The sequence below is a fragment of the Lampetra planeri genome, chromosome 20 (assembly GCF_965212315.1).
Source record: "Lampetra planeri chromosome 20, kcLamPlan1.2.h2, whole genome shotgun sequence".
In the NCBI taxonomy this organism is placed as follows: domain Eukaryota; kingdom Metazoa; phylum Chordata; class Hyperoartia; order Petromyzontiformes; family Petromyzontidae; genus Lampetra; species Lampetra planeri.
Window position 1 is genome coordinate 13022004 of NC_136126.1, and position 14234 is coordinate 13036237.

Here is a 14234-nt window from a genome sequence, read left to right on the forward strand (position 1 = left end):
GTTATCTGAGACAATGTTCTGATGCTGTGGTGTTCATTGTGTGGGTGTTTCCGAATTATAACAGATGCTGTATCTGTGTTTTCTCACCAGTTTTACCTGTTACAATCAATAAATGACGATCGGAGTTGGACGGTCATCCTGGCTCCGAGGGTTTATTGAACACATGGTTATCTACTCGACTAGTGGTGCAACGCAGCGCACGGCGAGGCCGAGATAGTAAAAAGATAATGCTTCTTAAGCTCCCACAATGGACAAGTGCAGCTGTGATCTCACTGAGATGCGATGCGTGCCGCCATCTTGACTTATCTGTGTAATGGCTGACGCCCGCGTGGTACAGTGGAAATCTAACATCGTCACTTCCTGGTCACGTGACCAACATTAGCATCAAAAAACAGGAACTTCCTGTGAACACACGCTCCACATCTGCCGTGAGGCAAGACAGCTATCGAGTTGGTAGATCATGCTATATTGAGTTAGTAGATACTAAAACAGTCAGTGTATACCACGACAGTCCGTTAATACTGCTACAGTCAGTATATACTACTATACAGTCAGTACATACTACTACGGTGAGTAGCTACTAGAGTCAGCAGATACTACTATACAGTTAGTCGTTACTACTATAGAGTTGGTAGATACTACTGTAGGCCCAGTCAATACTACTATGGTCAGTAGTTACTACAGTCAGTAAATACTACTACACAGTCAGTGGCTACTACTGACTCAGTAGATACTACTGTAATAAACCTCTTGGAGACGGCTTGTGGAATCGGTCCTTTTATTTCACTTCTGCAGTTCACAAACATTCCCCGTTGCTGGCAGGCAACGGGAAGTGGGCAGACAGCCCACCAGAGACGCATCGCCACGTGGCACCCGGAGCCCACTTGCGCGTGGCCCCTCTCTCTCTTCGTTCCGTGTCTGACCACGTGTCTCTCCTTTCTCTCCTTATTTAACGCCTGGGTCACGTGGTACACTCCAGCCAATCCTCAATAGCCTGCGCCGAATGTTCCAGATTCCCCATCAACTCCCGGGACCATGCCCCTGACTTGTCTTCCCATTGGCTGAGGCCAAGACCAGCAGAACCAATCACCTAGCTGACATCCCGTGATCACGCCGAGGCCATGCTCCCAGGCTCTCCCCCCATTGGCTGTAAAGCGGGACCGGCAGAGCCGATCACCACGTGAGCCCGACATAGGCTCTTATTACACTACTGTACAGTCAGTAGATACTACTACAGAGTCAATAGATACAACTTCCTCTGTTGTATGTAAGGTGTGTAGGTATATATACCTACGCGGGGGTAAATATATTTTTTGAGGGGGGGGGGGTCCACAATTTTCGGAAACCTTTTACATCAACTATTTACCCCACACTTTCTGTAACTTTTTGGACTTGTGCAAGCCTCTTATAATTTTGTTGGTAGAGAAATGTATGTGTAAGGTTTTTAAGAGAAGTCTTGAAATATATTTTTCACCCGGGCAACGCCGGGTACCTCCCGCTAGTAAGAAATAAAGGGTAAGGAAATAATCCTTTCCAGAGTATAAGAAATTATATTTTATATGGTATATACATTAATGGGGTTGTATAAAATATTTTAGACACTACTTATTACTAAAATGCATACATAAAATAAATGCATAAATATAAAATAAATTTCAATAAAAATAAAATGTAACATCACTTTACCTTGCTGAGAGGAGTTCATAGCCGACGAGGATGGTGGTGAGGAAGGGGAGGAGTCATGAACGGGGTCTACGCGGGTACGCGGTGACTCATCCCGACCCATACAAGTTCTAGCAAGCGCATCGTATCCCAAGCAAGAGGTCGTATCCCAAGACATTTTTTTCTCGTCAAAACACGACGTATACCAAATTCGACGTAATCCAAAGCGGTCGTATACCGAGGTATGACTAGTATCTCCTGAGCCAGTTGTAGCTACTGACTGGATAGTAGTATTTACTGACTGTAGTGACTACTGACCGTAGTAGTATCTACTGGCCCTAAAGCAGTATCTACCGACTCTATAGTAGTAACGACTAACTGTATAGTAGTATCTGCTGACTCTATAGTAGTGTAGTGGAGTAGCAAGTGGAGTAGCAAGCGGTATGCACGCATGTGCGAGTTACGGGCAGTGAGGTCGGATCTGGGAGGAACAGGTGCGGCGAGAGAGAGCAACGGAAAGGAGACGGCTAATGAAGATGCATAGCGGTGATTGGCTGGCTGCAAATGCAGGCACGGAACAGGCGCCATGTTGACAGTAGATTGAGGTGATAGCCACGGGTGTGAGGCGATGGTAGGTCGCCAACTTAATTAATGAGTTAATAAGGACGGCGATATATACGGGAGCGTGAGAGAGAGGGAGTTGAGTTGGTCGGAGTGCAGATGAGGAAAGACAAGAGAAGCCCCAGGCCCCGCTCTCCACACCTCGCCCTCTCCAGCGGTGATGGCTTAACCCCCACTGGAGGCAAGGGCGAGGTAGGAGAGGCGAGGGGAGAAAGGCTAGCGGTAGAGAAGCTAGTGGAATCCTAAGTGTGAGCGTGTTGTTGTCTCGTGATGTTCTCGATTCCTATTGTTCATGCTTTTTATTGAGAGAAAAGGATTTTGGTCTCCTCATCCATCAGACCCTCGCACACCCCCCGAGCTGCAAATCATCCCACGATGTGACACGGCCTCGAAGCTTGCGACTGCCCTGGCATTTTTAATTTTTCTAATGGCAGCGCTCATATTCATTCTCAGCTGGCTCCGAATGTTGGGGTTGTCTACCGTTGTTGCTGTCGCTGCGGCTTTGCGAGAGCTCTTCAAGAGGGATGATGACGAAGAGTGATTCGGCATCTGGGAGCTGATGCTAGTTTCTGCCTCTTATCTCTGACCCAAGTGGCCACTAGCATCCATTATTTGGGCGGGAATCATTGCAGGAGGCTACCTGGAGCTGCCTGAAGTTGGGAGACTTGAACAAGAATACATGAGCTTGGGAAAAAAAGAATGAGGGAATTCTATCGTCTAAAGGAAGAAGCAGAAACGTTACGTGCAGGTGGAGAGCGTGGGAGGAATGTATGTTGAAGTTCTTTTGCACCGTACGTAGCCAACCATGCTAAAAGGAAGTGTGTGGATAAGTGGGTGTGTTGTTGTGACGTGCGGTGTGGAAGCAGTCTGGTAAGGCAAGTCGTCAACAACGGTGAAGGAATCAATGAGTGATGTTTACTGATAAAGAGTAACGATTGGAGTAGCAATATTCGAGTGTGGAGGAGGCAATCGACTCAAGTGTTCAGGAAGTTTGCAGTACAAAATATGTTGTTAAATAAGATCCGTGGTACACAATTATCTATTTGAAAATAGGTTGGAATGCAAAAACGTTAATTGCGGACTTAGGTCACTTACAAGGTTGATGTGAATATATTAAAAAACAGGTAAAACATTACATTTTTTGACATTTTTAATTGTTGGAAATATGACAATAACCCCAGCACATATAACAAATAAACATGTGATTACAGATTTTTTTTTTCCCGGTTATTACATTTTGACTAAAATAACACCTCTAACACACGTCACAGTACCGGCTCCAAGACGATGTACGTCAATTATCTGTCAAAGCGTCGACTGCGTTACTCGTGCATAGGTCAAACCAAGCGGCAAAGTCGCTGTGAGGCTAATCACAAACTCTTTAAACTATGTTTTATCTTAGCAGGTAAGGCCCACTGAGCTATATAGCTAATTTTTAGAAGTGACCTGGCCACAAATGATAGCTCAAAAAAGTGGCTTATCAAGTGGAAATTTATAACAGCCAAATACTCGAAACGTTGAATCTAAATGTGGAGGGAAAAAACGAAGGACCCTGAGAAAAATCCACGTGACCACGGCGAGAGATACACGCAAACGCTGAATACACAGCAGGCGTCAGGGTCTGGATCAAGCCCACAACCGCATGTAAACCAGGCGAGGTAGTCAACATCTCGCCTCTGCAGCGCCAGCATCAATCATCGGCGTTGCTCGCCGCGGCCGCATTTGGCTGCTCGGGAAGTTTGCCTGGCAGTTCGCGCGCCGCCCGCTCCACTTGGGTGCCAGGGTCCTCGCCGGCGGCGGCTTGCTTGGTGCGTTGCAGGGCAGCCTGCTCCAAGAGCAGCGGGCGGTAGATGTAGGTGCCACTCGCAACACCCAGCACCATCACAAACATCACCTCCATCACGCGCCGCCGCCGCATCATCATCATCCTGCACGCACAGTGCCAAGCGCGTTACTCTCACAGGGCACTTCATTCGGAGGTCAAAGCGAGTTCAGCGCGTTACTCTCACACACTGGGGGGAGGGGGGGTTAAAACGAGATCCTTCTCTCACGAGCGTGGGAGTGGTGCTCATCTCCCGTTAACGGCGCCAGAACCAGTGGTGGAAATGCCAGGTTCCAGTGGTGGAAATGCCAGGTTCCAGTGGTGGAAATGCCAGGTTCCAGTGGTGGAAATGCCAGGTTCCAGTGTTGGAAATGCCAGGTTCCAGTGGTGGAAATGCCAGGTTCCAGTGTTGGAAATGCCAGGTTCCAGTGGTGGAAATGCCAGGTGCCAGTGGTGGAAATGCCAGGTTCCAGTGGTGGGGGCGAGTCCTATCGACAGGACAACTTCCTCAGGAAGTGGTGACGATGGGCTGAGTCACCCCCAGCCAGGATTTGAACTCAGTGGAGCAAAGAGATTTACAAGTGAGCAGCAAAATAAACGTAGATATATTTAACAGGTAAACACCATACAGGACAGTGTGATTACCGTGTTGTGAATATTTACAGTGATTCCACTGCTCACCGCTTCCCAGTGCATTTGTGAATCTGCCTGCATGTTTATGTTTTCAAGTAATATGTTAATTTGTGTAAACGACTACTTAGTCGTGTAAGTTCTCGCGGAATGTACGCAATGTCCCCTCTGCGTAAACCCCGTATGGGATGGAGCGTTGGAACGACGTCTCAGCCGACGCAGCGCCGCCTGAGGCTTGCGCAGTCGCCCCGTGCCCGGCGCCCCGTGGCCCGGAGCACGGGGCACGGGGCCCTCCACGCGGGACGCAGCTTCTACTCACGGCGCCACGGGCGGAGCGCGGCTCCTCTCGCTCGCGCCGCCAGTCGCGCCAAGGCCCGAGGCCACGTGGAGGCCGCTAGGAGACCTCGTGGAGACCGGGTGGAGGCCGCGTGGAGCGTCGCCGTCGAGACGAACCTGGCTGACGCCTCCGCGCTCAGCAGCAGCAGCACCGTAGAGCTGTCACCCACACAGACAACAGCCACCAAGTGGCAGTGGCGTTACCACGGCGCTTGTGCCAGGCTCGGTGCACGTTGAGACCGTCACGTGAAGTGTGGAAAGCGCGCTGCCGGGAGGTCACGGGCAGACCCCTGTGGCGTTCTGGGTTGACTGCTCCCCTCTGTACCGTCTTACTCGCACATACAGTATCTACTGTACATACAAGAGGCACGTTTGGGACAAAAACTGTTCGCCAACACTTACGAAGAACGGCAGGGCACACGGGAGGCCTTGGAGGTCAGAACCGCGCACGGGGCCACCTTTGTTTCCCCAGTGCTGACGTTTACTACACACACCGCACCAAGTGCTCGTTGAAGGCCGAGTCGACCTAGGAGGAGTCCCCCAGACACAATGGGAGCGCGCTCACTGCGAAGCCGCCGCCGGGAGAGGTCGCGAGGGCGACGCCCGGAACGTGAATCGGGCGGCGAGATGCGGGCTGCTGCCGGGTGGCCGTGAGAGACGCGATGCGCCCTCCTCCTAAACTTCAGCTGCTCCCCGCATTACACTGGACACCCACATCAAAGATACACGTACCCGAAATACAATCACAAAATACGCCTCGGTGGATAGATAAATGTGTGAAACCGTTGTGAATGTTTGTGTAACAGCTTCAGTATCACGACGGGAGAGCAGCGACACGGTGGCCGGGAGATGTTGACTCCCTCGCCTGGTACACAGGAGGTCGGGGGTGCGATCCCGACCCTGACGCCTGCTGCTGTATACTTGGAGTTTGAGGGTCTCCCTTTTCCCGTGGGTCGTGTGGGGTTTTTTTGTTTTGCCTCCACATTTAGAATTGATATCACACAATTAGAGTAATTTGGCTGCTATAAATGTTCACGTGATAATCCACTTTTTTTTAGTTATTTGTGGCCAGGTCGCTTCTAAAAAAAGAACTGTATAGTCCTGTGGGCCTTGGTAAAACATTTTTTTTTAGTTCAGTACGATGTTGGCTATCCGGTCCAATTGGATTAATTTGTTTTATCACAAGCAGCTTCCACTCCGATGATATACACCCCTCTTCAGGCGTCTGCCCCTCCAAATAACAGACGAGCACAACATGTGTTCTTACAATCATCAGCCGCACGACCTTCTGGGATTCACACCATTTCAGCAGCGTTGGTTCAACACTAACAAAACGCTGGATCGGTATTGGCATTTGCCGTCTCGTCGGCAGTCAGGCTTGCTTGAACGAATACTACGAGTCTATTCTTGCGTATGATGGCAATATGTTCAGAAGGTAAATGCCAATGTTGAGATCTGCCGCGAGCCACGAGAGGGCTTCAGGGGAGAGAGTTTGTGTTGTATTGCTCTTTCTACTCCATTTGTTGAGGTCTAAGTGATGATTCGGAGGCAGATCTTCGTTTAAGGGCTTGCGCCGGTTATTTATTAAGGGTTTAGACAACTTCCCCAGGGGTAGGGGTCCTTCACACGAACCTTCACTCGGCCTGTTCCTTAGCTCGGCTAGCTCCGGTCTCTCTCCCTCGAGTCGGATCGGGGGATTAGCGAACACCGACCGACCGGAGAGAGTAGCACCTCCTATGACTACCGCCGGCTTCTCTCTCCAGACTCCTCGAGCCCTGGCTTGGCTCTTCACCCGTTCACCTTCCCGGGCTCCCACAGTGACCCCGCTCTCGTTACGGGGTCCCCCTTAAGTACCTAGAGGCGACATGACGTCATCACCCCGCCTAGCGCGCAATGTGTCTAGACCACTGGTTTACTGCGTGGTCCATAGTTTGGGTTGATCACCGAAAAAACCAAAGAGTATGGTCACAACCGCACGGTAGTGCGGCTCGTCTTTAATTTTCCATCCATGAAGGAGATGTGTGCATCGGCCTGTAGATGTTCTGATGCGGTTCATGGTAACAGCACCAGTGTCTTCAAGGAGGAATGTCAAAGCCAGGAGGAGAGTGCGATGATGTTTGGGTCTCGAATGAGGTGTTTATACTGGTAGGAACGAAGTGGACCAGACCACCAATAGATTAATGTGTCCGTCCGTCCGCGTCCGTCCGTCCGTCCGCCCGTCCGTCCGTCCGCGTTTGTCCGTCCGTCCGTCCGCGTCCGTCCGTCCGTCCGTGTATCAACATCGCCCCCTACTGCAAACACTTGGCATGACCCTGTCCGACAAGATGGCCGCCCGCTCCCCCTGCGATCTGTGAATTAAACAAGATGGCCGTCGCTTCCGGCGCATCACGGCAAAACTTTAAACTTCGCTTCAAAATTACTTTACTGAAACGCAGCACGTTTATTTAAAAAAATACTTTACTGAAACGCAGCACGTTTTTTTAACACAGAGACAAGAAACATTTATTAACACAGAGACGAGATACATTTAATCGCCTTATTTGTGCACGAAAAGCACGGCGCGAGGCCTAGTGCGGCAGGCTTCGCGAGGCCTAGTGCGGCAGGCTTATTAACACAGAGATGAAACGCAGCACGTTTATTTAAAAAAAAAATACTTTACTGAAATGCAGCACGTTTTTTTAACACAGAGACAAGAAACATTTATTAACACAGAGACGAGATACATTTAATCACCTTATTTGTGCACGAAAAGCACGGCGCGAGGCCTAGTGCGGCAGGCTTCGCGAGGCCTAGTGCGGCAGGCTTATTAACACAGAGATGAAACGCAGCACGTTTATTTAAAAAAAAATTACTTTACTGAAACGCAGCACGATTTTTTAACACAGAGACAAGAAACATTTATTAACACAGAGACGAGATACATTTAATCGCCTTATTTGTGCACGAAAAGCACGGCGCGAGGCCTAGTGCGGCAGGCTTCGCGAGGCCTAGTGCGGCAGGCTTATTAACACAGAGATGAAACGCAGCACGTTTATTTTAAAAAAAAAACTTTACTGAAACGCAGCACGTTTTTTTAACACAGAGACAAGAAACATTTATTAACACAGAGACGAGATACATTTAATCGCCTTATTGTGCACGAAAAGCACGGCGCGAGGCCTAGTGCGGCAGGCTTCGCGAGGCCTAGTGCGGGAGGCTTATTAACACAGAGATGAAACGCAGCACGTTTATTGTTGTTGTTGTGCATATTGGCAGTGGTGCCTGACTCGGCTGAATCTGCAGCCCAGCAGCGGCAGAGCAGAGGCAGCGAGAGGCCTCGTCGCTGCTGCTATTCACTCGCTTATAGTTCTACCGTGTTCACTACATCTCTGTCGTGTTCACTACATCTGCTGTGTTCACTACATCTCTGCCGTGTTCACTATCATCTCTACATCTCTGTCGTGTTCACTATCATCTCTACATCTCTGTCGTGTTCACTACATCTCTGTCGTGTTCACTATCATCTCTACATCTCTGTCGTGTTCACTATATCTCTGTCGTGTTCACTATCATCTCTACATCTCTGTCGTGTTCACTACATCTCTGCCGTGTTCACCACATCTCTGCCGTGTTCACCACATCTCTGCCGTGTTCACCACATCTCTGCCGTGTTCACTACATCTCTGCCGTGTTCACTACATCTGCTGTGTTCACTACATCTCTGCCGTGTTCACTATCATCTCTACATCTCTGTCGTGTTCACTACATCTCTGTCGTGTTCACTATCATCTCTACATCTCTGTCGTGTTCACTATATCTCTGTCGTGTTCACTATCATCTCTACATCTCTGTCGTGTTCACTACATCTCTGCCGTGTTCACCACATCTCTGCCGTGTTCACCACATCTCTGCCGTGTTCACCACATCTCTGCCGTGTTCACCACATCTCTGCCGTGTTCACTACATCTCTGCCGTGTTCACTATCATCTCTACATCTCTGTCGTGTTCACTATATCTCTGTCGTGTTCACTATATCTCTGTCGTGTTCACTATCATCTCTGTCGTGTTCACTACATCTCTGCCGTGTTCACCACATCTCTGCCGTGTTCACCACATCTCTGCCGTGTGCTGCAATCTTTGATTATTTAGCTGCTGGCTGCATGTCTGGTGGCGATGCTACCGTTATAGCAGCACCAACTGCGGTTCGTTCTGGGTCCATGGAAACGACGCTTTTCACTGCGAGTTTGTAAAGGGTTCCAGCAGCAAATGCGGTCTCTGTTTCAGCAAGCATATTTTCAACGTGGGCGTCCAGACAACCATTGGGGTCTTCAAAGTCGTGGTTGTTTTCGGTATCCATGTCGTGCGCGCGAATAAAAACTCGAAGTGCCAAACAAACACTGCTCAATGTAGTACTGTTATATGAATATGCCAAACGCCCGTTTATTCAACGCTATGTAGACGACATAAAATGCACCAAGGTGCCGTTTATTCCCTCTATTTTATTTCACCTTTATACTAGTAAATGCATTCGAGTTTCCCCATCTAAGGTCAATTAATCTCAGATGTGATCGTTTGGAAATGAAAGACTACGAGTCTTTAAATCTCACAGCGTTTCTTGTCAAAACAAACACTTTTAATTAACGTTACACTAGAATACAGTAATTTTTTCTTTAACTCCTCTATACCCGGTCGATATCCCTGTACCGGTACTAAGTATTATTCCTACCAGCCCACCCCGCAGGGTCCTGTTTCTGTACGTTACGCGTTCCACTCTGTTCATCAGCAACAGCAGCTTTTGCTGCGTTTTTCGGGATCTGGGTATTATTCTAGAATGGTGCCGACACGAACCCCGAAGGGGGATCGGAAATCGAGTCGATGGCGAGGTACATTTGTAGTGTTGCAGCGCTAACTGGCGGCCACAAGTGGCAACTGCGGGTGTACCAACAGTTGCATATGTAATAGGTAATAAACTGAAGGAAGCTTGCTTGAGGCAACACGTTTATTACAACTTGTCAAACTACAATACAAAGGGGGTAACGGCCCCTTCCACCTGATGTGCTACGTAGTCGGCTAGCTCGCCTCTTTCGGCTAAACTGCCGGGGGCTTGAGTCTTCTCTGAAGACTTCACTGGTTATAAGCTCGGAGCTTCACTGGTACATCTCAAGCCTCACCCTAGCCAGGGGTTCGGCTTTGCCTACAAGGCTAAAGGTTGATCTTCAGTCTTCAGCCAGACGATACTGAGCTGAGCCGTTCAGGGCCCTGGCTTATATACCGGGTCCCGGCTCACTCCGCCCCTGGCCTCGCCTCCCTTCCGGAACCTTCTCGAAGGCCCTGGAGAATGACCTCATCCCCCAGTCCCCTTCTGGGGGCCTGGGGTCCCAACCGTTGGCCCCGGTGCTCCCCCCATGCAACTGCACCTCCTAGGGCCAACTGGCCATCATTACTCTTGAGCAGGTCTGGTCTCCCTTCTGCTCTCTAGTTTCAAGTTTCATTTATTTGGTATAGTCCTGTGAGCCATGCGGCTCTTAAGTCAGGTGCAACCGCAACAAACAAAATATGAATGGAGAACATCTTAAAGCGACGACGCGCAACAGAAACATCCTGGATAAGCCAAAAAAAAACCGCTGTGTGCAAAAATCCCAGTGTGATGCAAGTCAAACAATAACAACCATAATACAATTTAGATTCCCCATATGTTTTCGAAATCACCAAAATAACGCAATAAAAACAATGTAACAACAGTAATCATAAGAACTGTGATTTAAATTTAACAATAAACGAGATATATAACATGTACGAACAAACTTTGCAGCCATAGCTGGCAGCATGACACTCCCAGTGTATGATGTGTGAGTCAGTGGTAGTGTGAGTCAGCGTATGATGTGTGAGTGAGTCAGTGTATGATGTGTGAGTGAGTCAGTGTAAGATGAGTGAGTGTATCACGGCCTCCTCCACGCCATCACGGCCTCCTCCCCTCGGCTCCCTCGGCTCCCTCGGATCTGTCGGCTCCCTCGGCTCGCGCCTCTCGCCCACCGCACGCCATCACGGCCAAGAGGTTGCGTCGTCACAGGAGCTTCTCCTCGGCAGAGAGATGCGGGAGCCGCTGCCTCTTGCGGGGCCGCCGAGGCCGCACGCACGCCCTGCGCCTCATCCCTCATCCTCCGAGACCGAAGCGGCCTCGGAGCTCGAGCTCCGGCCGGACCAGGGCGAGCCGAACCCTGCCGCCGAGCCAGGCGAGACCGAGGCTCCCGAGACACCAGGCCGCAGTGCTGGGACTCCACCACGACCATTGTCACCCCCTAACCCCTCACACACTCATTCTCTCACACACTTCCCCACACACTCACTCATTCCCTCACACACTCACCCCCTAACCCCTCACACACACTCATTTCCTTCCACACTCCCTCACACACTCATTTTCTCACACATTCGCCACTCGGGTCGCCTCCTCACTCGCTATCCACAGCGAGCGAGGAGGCGGCTAGTACTGCCGACTATGAGTAGTGGCGATCGTGACCAACCATGCCACTACACATATAAGGCGCAGACAGTATACACGGGAGCGTCGGCAGAGGGGAGGAACTGGAGCGAGGGTCATTGAGGGGATCTATCTGGAAGCTCCGGGAACCTGCTAGAGAGTTCCAGAAAGGGGGCGTGGCCAGGGCGGAGACGGGTCATGCTGGAAGGATAAAAGGGGGTGTGAGTCGGAGCTGTTTGTGGGAATCGGGGTCGTCTCGTCGTGGAAGTCCTCTTCGCCGTCGCCATTGTCACTGTCGTCCTTGTCATCGCTCGACGTCGCTGCTGCTGGATAGTCAGCCAGCTATCTAGGCAGTTAGCGCCGTCGTGCTAGATGATCAGCGTTGTGTTATGTGCTAGTGACTTGAAATAGTGTGATGTACGAGTAATTAATAAAGAAAGTACCTCTACAGTTATTATCTCCGGAGTCCTACATTACACATTTGTAATGACTGAAATGAAGAAGCACTCACCCCAAGCAAACGTGCAGCCAAACTGTCTTTCAAAAAGTAGGCCAAGGCCTCCTATTGGCAGACAGAGGCCTCCTCGATTATCGGTCGGGAGGGAGGGTTTGAAAAGATTGGAGGAAAGATTTAAGCGGGAAAACACGGGAAACAGAGTGGGACCCGGAAGTGACGGTTGGGAACCGTTGGAGGACGGGGTTTGGCTGCGGTAAAAACGGTGAGGGAAAGTTCGAGAAAAGGGGCTCGAGAAAGATAAAAGGGGAGAGCATGAGGAGAGGGGACATTCGAGAGAAGTGACGAGCTTCAAGGTCAAGAACAAAGCCCGGGCCTAGTGTTGTTCAAAGTTCATTTATTAGGTATAGCCCTGTGAGCCATTCGGCTCTTGAATCGGGTGCAACCGCAACAAACAAAAAAACATGAACAAGAAAACATCTTAAAGTGACTATGTGCAAACAGAAAATCCAAGAAAAGACAGCAAAATATTGCAGAAAAAGCACCGTACACCAACCCTGTGCAAATATCCCAGTGGGATGCAAGTCAAACAACAACAACCACAAGACAACTTAGATTAAGGCCATCAGTCTAACTCTGTACTACAACAAACAAACATGGCCAAACCAAATAACTTTTCGAAAATCACGAAAATAAAGCCATAAAAGCAATGAAACAGTGGTCATAGGAACTGTGACAGAATTTTCACAATAAACGACGTAAACAACATATACTACCAAACTCTGCAGCCATAGCTGGCTGCATGAGTCACTCCACAACAGTAGGAGCATCAGTCGGATTATCAACATTTTTCAATGCACCTTTAAGATCAGCACACTAAATCAAAACACAGATCATACTTTGCATACTTTGCAGCGATCATCCGGAGCGAAACATTGTATTTTAGGCCAATAAATTGCAGTGGCAGCTAGGGGTGTACAACTCCTCTAGAGCAGTTTTGATTGAAGATCTCATAGGTAGTGATTCAAGTTGCAGTTTATTGGCAATAGCATTCCAGACCCTGGGGGCATCAATAGCAAAGGCCCTTCCTCCAGTATTTGTACGGCAATAGGGAATGTGAAGCTGGTAAATGAGAGAAGAGCTTAGGTCAAATTTGTTCTTTGAAACAAAGAGGAGATTGTTACTGTCTATAATAAACAAACTCCCAGGATAGGTCGTCAATGATGGGTGTTGTTTCATCATTCGACCTCCTTTTCCAGTACCAAAATATAATAAGTGTTTTTCCCCTTTTTTTCTGGCAACAAAACTGAAACCTTTTTACAAGGATTCATGGCTGCATTAACCACAATACTTGCAGTCAAAATTCAAACAAAAAACATACTATGTGCATTGTCCTTGAAACTGATTGGTCCACACCAAGGTTTCAGTTTTGTTGCCAGAAAAAATGGGGAAAACCCCTATTATTACATGGGTGTTGTTGATAAGAAAACGGGAAAACTCCTTTGTGGTTTGCACGTCTGTATATATTTGGTGGGAGAATGTTCACTAGAATAGACAGCCAGGGAATTGTCGGTTTCAGTGTTCCAGTTATGATGAGTGCAGCATCTTGACTTATTTAATTGTGCATCTTGTAGTAGTTCTGTGTCCTGTACGATCTCCCGGTACGCAGTTCTCTGCCACTGCATAGATCGTTGAGGTGGCAGCCTAGGTCGCTGAAATGATGCACTCCCCGAAGGGCTGATGAGATGCGTGAAAACATGCTCGTGTTTCGTACGTGGAGAGAGAGAGGGGTGAGTCGTCTGCCCCCGGTACTCGGTGCCTCGTGGATGTTGTCGGCTCCGCCCGGGTCGCGCTGTAACAGGGTATTAATGAATCCGCGACAGAATGAATGATTCATTAAATTAATGTGGAGGGAAAGCAAATCAGCGTCAATGGGCGGCCGAATATGGAATTTTTGGATCCACAAATCGTCTTTATCGATCCAGAAACCACGTGACAGAAATAACTTCACCGATTTTAAAACAAATCGCCCAGATGACTGCTCCAACACAGACACTTGGATGGCAGTTTTTGATCTTTGGATCGTAAGAAATCCGATTCCCGTTCCAGTATGGTACTTCTTATCAGAATCAGAATATGTATCTACAAAGGTCTTTTTCACATATGTCCAGTCGGGGCGGTTAAGAACGTTACAACAACAAACAATACATAAGAAAGGTAAACAAATCACCCAAACACATACAAACAAA

General features: G+C 48.9%; 1 protein-coding gene across 1 annotated transcript; it reads right to left on the reverse strand.

The window, feature by feature from the left end:
* Positions 1 to 3415: 3415 nt before the first annotated feature.
* Positions 3416 to 11340, reverse strand: LOC144724203 (uncharacterized). The gene is made up of 3 exons (XM_078603119.1): positions 11119 to 11340; positions 5055 to 5230; positions 3416 to 4211 (listed from the first exon to the last, which is right to left on the reverse strand). The coding sequence occupies exons 1-3, from the start codon at positions 11338 to 11340 to the stop codon at positions 3974 to 3976; spliced, it is 636 nt and encodes a 211-aa protein (XP_078459245.1). The 3' UTR covers positions 3416 to 3973.
* Between the last annotated feature and the right edge of the window lie 2894 nt (positions 11341 to 14234).